Genomic DNA, 10,970 nt, shown 5'->3' with positions numbered 1-10,970 from the left:
CAGGCTTCCGAAAAATCACATAGCTGGTGAGATTAACTATCGATCGACTGGAACCAAAAAAAGGTTACATTGTACCAAGGTACATTTTATTAGTCAAAATTACAACATATACAATGGGTTGCCGAGTCTTCCATTTAAGTGTTTATTCTCAAATTGTATCTGAGTTGTTTGTCCATAGGAAATTCCCATCCAATCTTAGAATGTAGCCAGCAGGAATGTTTCTTTGGACTGTCCATCCTAACAGCGCACACTGCTCAGCCCTTATCACTGCAGCAAACTAAACAAAGTTCATTGTGAATCATTGGTCTGTTTGACAGCGTGTCAACATTTCTATGATCAAATAGGCATTGTTTTACCAGTGACAGTCCGTTTGATTGCTGACGCTGCCATCCCTCCCATGAACCGTATACCTGCACTGCCGCCAGGCAACAAAGAAACGACGTACCCAGCGATGACAGCAATCTGGATTATAGCTCCAAGTGCGGTGAGCACAGTGCTGTGAAGGCTTAGGGCCGCGTATAGGGTTCCGCCAAGTGAACACAAATATACCGCTGCGCCAGGAGTCGGAGTTCCAATGAGCTTACTCGGTCCTTTCAGTATCGCCGCTCCCATTAACGCGAAAAGGGAACCTAGAGACCAAAGTAGTGCAAATTTGCGAGCATACAATAATAGCAACGGTGCGTAAAGGGCGGAAAGTCCAAAGCAAATGGCAGAGAAAGTAATGCAGGTCCCAAACGCTACCAGTCGTTGTGAGCGACTCATTCCGGGCAGGCATGGGTCCGGCTCAGTAGACCATGGCCAGGAAAAGCCGGTGCTCGATCCTTGGCCCGATGAGCTCAACCTGCTGCTGGAACCAGAAAATGGACTTGACCAGTTACCGAACCAGCTCCCGGGAACTGATGCAGGGTCATCTATGTCTATGGAGGTACTTGAGCTGGACTGAGATATCGTCTTGGCACCCCCTTTGGATTGTGCCAAGTACTCTTGAAGTTGTCGATTTAATTCTGCCATTACCTCTATATCTACTTCCGATTGTTGACAAATCCCTTGCTCTATGTTGATACAAATAAGCAGTGTGAAGCTAACTTCAGTAAGGAGTTCACATTTCCGAATGTTTTCAAAATAGAAGTCACGAGACAAACCTCTTTATATTATTAAAATGTCAAACGTTGAGCTGTTTCTGATCATCGATCTTCTACTGTACTTTTCATGCACTGTTTTGACGTTACTTTAGATAAATGCGTCTGTTGAATGAATACATTTTTAAATGTAAGGTAAATCTCAGGCCATGCTCTTATTCTGTAGACAAATCCTCAAAACCGGAAAAGATGTTACGTTACTCTGGAAGCAACGCGAACAGGAAGTTGTTGTACAGAATTGCATCACATTTCGCGACTATCAGTTGAAACGCAGTCTGATGACATCCTATTTTGCTTTTGCATAATAAAGAAAATTACACCCAGAATCAGCTGCGGGAACCAATTTCCCAAGTAGAAAATTAGCGTCCTTACATTAATCCATACATCACACACAAAGATCAATAAAAGTACACAAATTAAGTCCAAAAAGACCTTGGCCTTTGGCCTTTGTCTCCAGTGATACCACAGGGGAAATCTTGTGTAATTCCACGCAATACATAGCCTATAATTACTCTTTTCAAGTGTTTAATTTTAATATTTTAACGTAGAAGTTAGACTGGTAATATCATGTTGTGATTAACTGCCACTATTACAATTGGCTGTAGGCCTATGTAGCAATCTTATTAGTGAAGATGTACTGCCCTAGATATTGGGGTGGGGTAAAGGGCACAGGGGCACGTGTGTAGGTTTTCAGGAAGAGAACCCCAGCTGCTTAGGTGGTCTAAATTTATTCTGTGTCTCCATTGGCCACCTGACCCAGAGCCTTTTTAGGGTACAGTATGTGTATATGTGTGCAGCACTAGGGCTCTTGGTCCACGAGCAGTCACAGAAAGACCTACTCTTATAGGGATCATACTAGAGGGACCAGGTAAGACATACAAACACACACTCACACATAGGGACCGGATAAGACACATTTACACATTTTACCGTCAAATCCAAACATGCAAACATCATATTATGCACTCAACGTCCTTACATTTACAATGTTTACACAAACCTTACACACAAAGCTAGAAGTTTGTTTATTTAACTGCTTATTATCACTAAACAACAAACTATGTGTTGACATTTAATAGCCAAATGACTCTATAGTTGATTGAGGCTAACTAAATGATAGGCTATCTTGTGTAATGCCAAATAAATGTAAATGTAACTTCTAGCGACACAACTTCAAAAGTCAAACAAAAAGTCAGCAAAAAATCTTTGAATGAAACTAAAACCTTTTATTAAATCAATTTCTGCTTGTGTTATCTGATATAATGACATACATAGTAAAGTAGAGGAGAATACCTATTCTGTCATCACATCTCCATACTGTCTTGTGTCTGGCAGCCCAAATGTCGATGTCACAGATCACCCCTACCCTCTTCCTGAGTGGAGCTGATGCCCCCCTCAACCAGGCACTTGTGTCTCGCAAGGGCATAACCCTCATTGTCAACGCCACCCTCAACCATGCTTGCCCCATCTACCCGGGCGTTGAATGTGTTCGCGTTCCTGTCTCCGACCTGCCCAGCGCCCGCCTGGGTGACCACTTCGAACGGGTGGCAGAGCGTATCCACAGCAACCGCGCAGGGGGCACCCTCGTGCACTGCGCAGCGGGCATGAGCCGCTCTCCTGCTCTGGTCATGGCCTATCTAATGCGTTACAGGGGTACGACCCTCAGCCAGGCCCACTCCTGGGTTCAGAGGAGTAGGCCGTATGTCAGGCTCAACGCAGGCTTTTGGGACCAGCTGTTGCAGTACGAGAGGAGACTCTATGGGAAAAACACAGTCAAAGTAGCACCTGCGATGGAACCACAGTCTCCCCTGCCACCACGGGCGCCTTTGTCACGGCTGGCTGCCGTACCCAGGTCACCACTGTTGCCTAGGACACCACTGTTGCCCAGGACACCACTTTTGCCACAGAGAACAAAAAAGGGAATGAGACGCTCAAGGATTTGACTGAAGATGTTTACCACACATGTAATTACAGTTTTTTTTATCTAGGTTGAGTATTACAACAATGCTCAGGTTTTGATGGTAATATAACAATGTATTGTCAAGGCACCTGTATAACCTAGGAGTATTGCCTGAGAGACCATGCTTTAGCTTATTAAAGTGTTATGTAGTTCAAACACATAAGCAATAAGTATGAGATAGATGTTTAAATTTTTGTTTCAGTCCAACTGCTTTAATCTAACACATTATTTGACCAATGGACTACATAAAGTTGACATAAGAATTGAGTAGATTTTTATTCTTGATGACAGTACGTTTAGCAAGCTGTAGGGGGCAATATGACCAAAATGTGGACGATGTTTTGGTTACTGGATTTATGGAAAACAAAAACAGACTTTCGTGTCAATTAACTTAGGAATGGATGAATGAACAATATCAACAAGTGAATTATCATGAGTTTAATTGGCTACTTATATACAGTCTTACTCCATCAAGCACCCCAAATGTTCTGATGATGAATTTGTAAACTTTTGCCCTCATTCCTCCATCTCCTTACTGCTAAAACAAATTCACATTGATTCAGTACAATGTGTACAAAATCTATAATTGTGTGTGTGTGTGTGTGTGTGTGTGCGTTTGTGTGTTTTCATAGCATATGTCTCCATGTCTGATTATAGTGAGACATTGCTTTCAGCAAGCCCATCATGGAGTAAGTACTCCTACCATTATGAGGTGCTCATTTTTCTTTCGGCACATTGCTTGACAGCTAGCACGCCTTGTACGGTAAGGCAGACTTTCTGCGAACCAGACATAAGAAATATCCTTGGAAGGTATAGTGTGTGTGTGGCTCTTTGCCAAGCATGAGGCGCCACTTTACGAGAATGATCTCAACCAAATCCATCGTATTCATCGTACTTTGTGTGTGTCTGTGTGTGCGTTAGTCCACAGATTGAGTGAGTCCCACTGCAACGACAGCTGTACATTGTGTCTATGCTTTAAGTTTCACTTTTAAAGATGTTTTTTTTTGTATCTATTCAAATAAACATTTATTAAAAGGTTTTATTTTAACTGTCATAATTCATGAACTGACTGTTTGATATAGAGATAATATAGCTTCATTTATATAAATTAAAACTTTATGACAAAATGAACTAAGTACACTGGAGAAACAATGACCAGATGACCAGAATCAATATAATATTTTTATTTAAAGCAAAATATATCCTCAACTTTTTTATCACAACCATAAATGAATAAATATTATGACACTTATATACTGTATAGCATGTTGAAAAGAACCTGAAAGTAGCACTAGAAAAATACAACTATATGGGCATTATATGGTTAGGGTAGATGCTGTTGTTTGTTGGATGACTGAATGAATGTTGCCCTGAACATGTTGATAGATAAGTGAAGTGCATGCTTATCTTCCTCTGATACGGTATTTGTCAATGCACTCTTCCCACTCAGCGTTGCCAGTTTATTACTTTTCTGTGGGATTGAGAGGTGCACACTCGGTATGCATGTGTGTTTCAAACCTTACATATTGTTCCTATAAGTGCCTCGCTCTATGTATTTGTTGATTGCAGTGTGAACATGTGCATGCATGCTGATCGTCTTGGTAACGCTAAACTCCCAGAAGTATCCCAGAGAACAGCGTGTCTTGGCGGACCGTGAGGGCAGAGCCGGTTCCGTTGTCGACGAAAATGGACACGTACTCCCCCGCCTGAAAGCAGCACGCTGAGGGTTAATGACAATCGTTCACTCATCGTTCTACTATCTCTCCTGTCACCAAGAGCAGTCCTTAAGACCATCAATCACTCTGAGTGTTGATATCAGCTCTGGCTACAGGTAATAGCCCTTAATTATAAATATTTGCCTTTATCTGTAGGTTGAGTGTTGATATGAGTATGATATCAGTTTACATCAGACAATGGATGGCTAGACACATAACATGACTTATAAGACTGCATGCATGCGTGCGGATGAGCCTGGGTGCCAGTATGTGTGTGTGTGTGTGTGTGTGTGTGTGTGTGTTTGGTTATATTGTTACCTGCAGGTACAGGGTTCCTGTCAGCAAGATGCTGAAAATTCCTCCAGTAGTACCCACCCCTGTGACTGCCTCTAAAGACCTGGAACATTCAGACAGGCATGACACAACTAGCAGCGACTTAACTTAGATATGTGACTTTGGCATGGTATTTTATAGAATGTTAATCTTTGTTTTTGCTTTGGGAAAGTGTGTTTTTACTAATAACATAATGATTGTGTGGGCATGTCAGTTTGACATGTGTGTATGTGTGTGTTATTGTTCAATACTCACACATTGCTTTGACAGAGGGATTCAATGCAGATGGATGCCTTCACACTATCTCTCATTCTGGCGTGTGACCGCTCATTGGGCTCTGATAAAAACACATTTGAAACAAATCTGAATGGTTAAACTGCTTAAGCTCTTGTCCTTTTTGGTCAGTGTGTGGCTACATTACTGCCACAATAATGGTGAGTCTGTGACTACATTACTGCCATAATAATGGTAAGGGTGAGGCTCACACTTGATGGTTTTCTTTGGGTGGACATTCTGAGGAAAAAACCCCACCCCTGTTCCACCCCTATTCCACAGAACTGGTTTATCTCACCATACCATCTAACTGTGATTGGTCTGGGCAGTGCATTGGCCTTTTCTGATTGGTCCAGGCCATTGACACACCCAAATGTCCAAACTGTTTTTTTTCTAGCTACAACCTTAATTCAACCATACCTCCCTGTGAGCTGCAACCAAAACTCTCACACTAAGATGAGCGAGAAGGCAAAATGGCAAATGGACAACCAATGCAGTTCTTCTTATAACCTAACAATATGCTTTAAACGCCACCATTGGCACAATCCTCAGTACTCTCTTCTCCCTTGTCCTTCGTTCCTGTTTTAACAAACCAACTAATGACATTTCATGTATGTGTGCTCATCGACCACCAACATGTCAGCCATGTGTTGTCACCTATAAGGAGGCTGGCAGTGAGTTGGTAGAAGCCAGAGACGGCAGCGGTGTAGCGGCCGGTGCTGGCGTTAAACCCCTGGCCCCTCTGAAGACTCTGCTCAGAATCAGAGGGCTGGAGGGGTCGCATGTGGAGGAACAGAACAAGATCACGGGGTCAGACAAACTGTTGTTGTATCTTACATGTTAGTTGTCTTTGTGCAGATGTCTACGTGTGTGTGTGTGTTGGGTTTGCTCACATAGTTGAAGGGCTGCAGTTCCAGCAGGCTGCGCCTGGGCACAGTGAGAGGGTGCTGGAGGCGGCAGTGAAAGGCTGTGGCCACGCGGGGGGTTCGATCACACAGTAGACAGGGACCCCCTGCCATGTCTAGGACAGAGGAAAATTTCAGAGGAAAAGGACAAATGTAATATTTGTAGTAATTTTTGTTTTTGTTTCGTGTGAATGTGTGAGTAACTTAGAAGATTTGGTCTGTGCATACTGCGCAGGTATGTCCATTTGAGTGTGTGAGAGTATGTTTTAGTTTGGTGGATAGTGTCTGAGTGTGTGGTTTAGTCTCTGAGTGAGTGTGTGTGTGTGTGTGTGAGTGCGTGTGTGTGGCGCCACCCGGCTTGGCTGTGTGAATAAGAGTCTTTATGTTTTAGATTTCTGTCAGAACAGCCTGCAGCTTGCAGAGAGCACAAACAGACCTGTGTCTGCTCACATGGCTGCCAGCCAACACTCATTCCACACACACTCTCTCTCTCTTGCGCGCGCTCTCTCTCTCACACACACACACTTACTCTACATACACACACACACACACACAGAGACACACTCAATTACACACTTACTTAGTCACCCTCTTTTTCCTACATACACAGATAAACACACACAAACACACCTCTCAGAATCATAGAAGCTTCAGCAAATATAAATGCATTTGCACACTAATGCTACACTCACACACAAACAGACTCAAGGTAGCATAGACACACTAGCGAGTTGAAGGAATCTGAGGAATTCTACAACTGAGCCAAGTCACATCCACGTTCCGGAAAATTACCGCTATTAAGGGATCAGACCAGCCCACAATCAGACAAGCAGCCTCCCCAACAAATGAGAAAGACACCCCAAACAAAGCAGACAAGATACATACACACCCTTGATACTTTTGTTCTGATTCTCAGAGACATACATAAACTGAATACATACATACATCCATATCGTATCAATATGTAAATACAGTATATATACAGAAGCTTATGTATATTTTCATTACATTTAAACTGTTTATAAACTATGTGTGGAAATATACAGAATAATTAACCTCATACTTCAAATCCAGTATGTGATGTGTGTTTAATATGATGTATATTGTGAGGAATATGTCATAGGATTAGGTACATTTTGAGAAACAATCACTATGCAAGTATTTGGAGTTGGATATCAACAAACTAGCATTTCCACTATCTTACAACTTGACTTCGTACATTTTGGTTCGCCCCAAAAATCTAATGTGGAAGATGATTTGGCCATCAATTGACTCACAAAGAACTTTTTCAAAACCCTTTTGCCAAGTCAATCAATGTCAAATGATTACACTGATGAAAGGTTTTACTCTCTTGTCTTTTATTACAACATTTCTTCTTGCAATTGGTTAGGATGCAGAGCATGTTATTAGTCAGTGATGCTTTACCTCTTAGTCGCAGCTGAAACTCCTGCATGAGCTCTTCCTGTTGTGGCAGCAGGGGGGCCGGGGGCCCGGGGGGGCCCTGGGGACCAGGGGGCCCAGGAGGCCCCGGCAGACCATGCTACAAAGACAAAATCACGCTAATTCAACTATTTGAGCAATACAATATGAGGCAAGTCAATTCTGTCTAAGGAGCCGCAGTGATGCCTGACGTTCAAAGGTGTTGTGAAGCAGTTAGACATACAGGCTCACAGTGATTTGGTAGTCAGGGTTAAATTACAGTAATTGCTGATTTAATGTTTGTAAATCCATATGAAACCCATGACTTTGCCTATATCAATGACAAGTAGCAAGCACCCCAACTGCAATAAGAATTTATTTTAATTTTTTATTGCCACCCTGGCCCAAAAACGCCCCAAACCTTAGAGAATTAGAGAGGTGATTGTATACCTTGAGGGAAAAATCACATTTTCCTGTGTGGGCGTCTTACTGTAAACTCAGTAGCCTAACCACTCCCACTGTAAGCTTTGCTGGGGAAACTGTGTAAAGAATTCTGGGAACAGTCGATGATTAACAGCTGATGTTTCTAGAACAATACAGTAAAATTGTAACCTGAAAATATGTTTTAATATATGAGCTTTGTACCTTTACTTGATGAAAAACCTCAGACAGTAAAAATGAGTTGGGTGCACCAGGACTGTAAGTTAAACTACATAGTTTCCTTTAAAAGTAAGAAAGATATCTGGTCCTGTCTCTTCAACGGCAAGGCTCCTAATCATTAAATTGAAAGGAGTAGCACTTAAGAGCAAGATAATCCTAACTTCTGTTGTTTGTAATATCGGATTATGCTAGCTTGTCAGCCTTCCTTCCTTACTGTGTCAATGTACCTACAGTGCACGTGCAAGCAGTATAGCATAGTTAGCACTCTCTTCTTCTGCTTAAATGGGATATCCTCATTGCTCTGGTCTATAACCTGGGTAGGCCATGAACCTGCTCACCTTTGATGCTCTCTTAGGGGGCTTGGTCTTCCTGTTCTCCCCTTTGTTGGAGTTCCGTCTGAAGACCAGCCAGGAGTTACGAGGACTCACTATGTCCAGATCTGAGGACACTGTCTCCTGGAAGGCCAGAGGAAAGTTGAATAAACAGGTTGATCCTAAAAAAAGACCAGGTTAAGTCTATTTTGACCTATTGAACACAATTCATCAGCAATAGTGTGAGCGTTGTGGATTATTAGTGCTATGTGCGTGAATAATGGTGAAGTAATTGCATATGGTATTCAGGCTGTATAGTTACCGGGCTCTCTGTACTGGCAGTGTTATTCTCCCCCTGGCTCTCATCACTCTGTGTAGCACAAACAGTCACCAGCAGTCCCAGAATAAGGGACAGCATGAGCAGCCTTTGTGGCCCACACAGGGCACCACTGCCCTGGGCTGAAGGAGGCAGCATGTCTGGTCGGGCCTGGTGGTGCTCCTTCAAGAAGATCCGCTCTTCAGCTTCTCAACAGGCCTTGAGGGAGCCCATCATGGGATGTGATCCACAATAGTTTAGCTCAGTGGATGGTTCGATAATAGGGGGTCCAAGAGACACTCTTCAACAGTTGTCCTTTTTCCAGAGTGCTGTTCTCTGGTTTGGATGATTGTATATCCGCAGGACGATTGTTTTCCAGTTGTTCTTTTGCTGCGGTCTCTCTTGTGTTCCCTCTGTGTTGTTATATGTCTCTCAGTCTCGGTGTCACTGCTGAGGATTGCCAGTGCATTCTAAAGAGTGCATCTCAAAGTGTCTTCCAAGCTAAAATGATATGTTTGAATGGCATCATGTCAAATACTCAACGCCCTGTATACGTTACTCAAATGTGTGTGAGAAACTTTGTTTATGAGTGTGTGTGTGTGTGTTTTGGTCACCATGCAAGACATAAATACTGTGTGTGTGGCACAGATAGTGTCTCTACATGAGAATGTGTGTGCATGACAAATTCCGTCTGTGTGTGGTATAGGCACTGTGGGTGGTAGAAAGAGTATTCCTTTTTTCACCCTTGTCTGTGAAACAGATTTTTCCTTTTCTCTCTTTACTGACCTGCTTTCTCCATGTTGCTCTCCTCTCTCTTTCTCCCTTTCTGTCTCTCCCCTTTTTCTCTTGTCTTTCTTTTTTTCTCTCTCTCTTACCACCTTGATCTGTCTGTCTTTCTCAATTCTTCACACAGTTGTAGTGTCTTTGATTGCTGGTTAAAGAAGAGTGTCCTATTCCAAAACAGAACTCCTGTTTGTTTTCACATCAATCCATATTCCTGTGTCCCAGCAGGCTGGTCCAATGATGCAAGTATGTTTTGACTGGTTCTGTTTGCAGAGCTGCTCCTCTCTCTTTCTCTTTTTCTCTTTTTTTTTTCTCTCTCTCTCTCACTTATTCTCTCTCTCTGTGTCTTTCCTCAGCTCTCAATCTCTTGGTCCTTTTTATCTCCACTCTTTCAAGACTCCTCCTTCATCCCCCCCTTCTTGGTTGGCTCCTCCTTCCCTGTATCTGCCTCTCAACCGTCGCTCCATCCATCCACAGTCTTGTTCCCTCTGTCTGCCCGGCATCCCCCTGTCTCTGTATCTCTCTTGTGTCATGAATGTCTCTCTCTCTCTCTTTCAGCCTTCCTCTGATTTCTACTTTTTCTTTGCTGTTAGCCTTTTTTGTCCACTGTTTTGCAAGCCTGACCCTTGCAGGGGTTTTCTCCAGGGTCCTAGCACCAATAGGGTGACCATTCCCCATCATGCCAAAAGAAGACATAATAAGGACTAAGTCTAAATACAGTTATACATTAGGTTAGGTCAGCTGGTAATAGTTTGACAAGAAAAGAGAGGGAAGGGGGAAAAGTGTCTCTCACATTAGAGATAAGGAAATGGGAGGGGTCTGACGTTGTACAAAGATGATGACATTTGTCAGCTAAGTTGGTGTATGTGTGATGTAACTCACCTAATGATGAAACATTATTTAGAAGTTGGGTAAAAATGTAATGGTAGTTCACTCCCCGCTCAAAGGATCATGGTGATAGGGGACACCACATTTCTACATCACACATGATCTCATTTAATAAATAAAATCCAATGTTACCTCTCTAATTGTAGTAAGATTTAAACTTCAGCCCTTCCATGCCAACAATTCAACACAGTTTGAACACTTCTTTGAAAACCACTTTAAATAATTTAAAGGGAAGTAAAATTAAATTACCTGTCAAAATATTAGTGCA

At 42.5% G+C, this 10,970-nt stretch overlaps 3 protein-coding genes across 3 annotated transcripts; 1 reads left to right on the top strand and 2 right to left on the bottom strand.

The window, feature by feature from the left end:
• Positions 1-65: 65 nt before the first annotated feature.
• Positions 66-1,047, bottom strand: sft2d3 (SFT2 domain containing 3). The gene has a single exon (XM_067253677.1). It carries the CDS (start codon positions 1,009-1,011, stop codon positions 337-339), a length of 675 nt encoding a protein of 224 aa, XP_067109778.1. The 5' UTR covers positions 1,012-1,047; the 3' UTR covers positions 66-336.
• Positions 1,048-1,964: 917 nt separating this feature from the next.
• Positions 1,965-4,147, top strand: si:ch1073-184j22.2 (dual specificity protein phosphatase 18). Its single transcript, XM_067253367.1, has 2 exons — positions 1,965-2,007; positions 2,475-4,147. The coding sequence occupies exon 2, from the start codon at positions 2,480-2,482 to the stop codon at positions 3,080-3,082; it is 603 nt and encodes a 200-aa protein (XP_067109468.1). The 5' UTR covers positions 1,965-2,007; positions 2,475-2,479; the 3' UTR covers positions 3,083-4,147.
• Positions 4,148-4,278: 131 nt separating this feature from the next.
• Positions 4,279-10,163, bottom strand: si:ch1073-184j22.1 (erythroferrone). The gene is made up of 8 exons (XM_067253366.1): positions 9,038-10,163; positions 8,743-8,859; positions 7,751-7,865; positions 6,314-6,441; positions 6,078-6,189; positions 5,403-5,484; positions 5,133-5,211; positions 4,279-4,805 (listed from the first exon to the last, which is right to left on the bottom strand). Exons 1-8 carry the CDS (start codon positions 9,188-9,190, stop codon positions 4,707-4,709), a joined length of 885 nt encoding a protein of 294 aa, XP_067109467.1. The 5' UTR covers positions 9,191-10,163; the 3' UTR covers positions 4,279-4,706.
• Positions 10,164-10,970: the final 807 nt, after the last annotated feature.

The sequence above is a fragment of the Osmerus mordax genome, chromosome 16 (genome assembly GCF_038355195.1).
Source record: "Osmerus mordax isolate fOsmMor3 chromosome 16, fOsmMor3.pri, whole genome shotgun sequence".
Lineage (NCBI taxonomy): Eukaryota > Metazoa > Chordata > Actinopteri > Osmeriformes > Osmeridae > Osmerus > Osmerus mordax.
The sequence above is the reverse complement of the archived record's forward strand: the minus strand, read 5'-3'. Positions and strand labels throughout refer to the sequence as shown.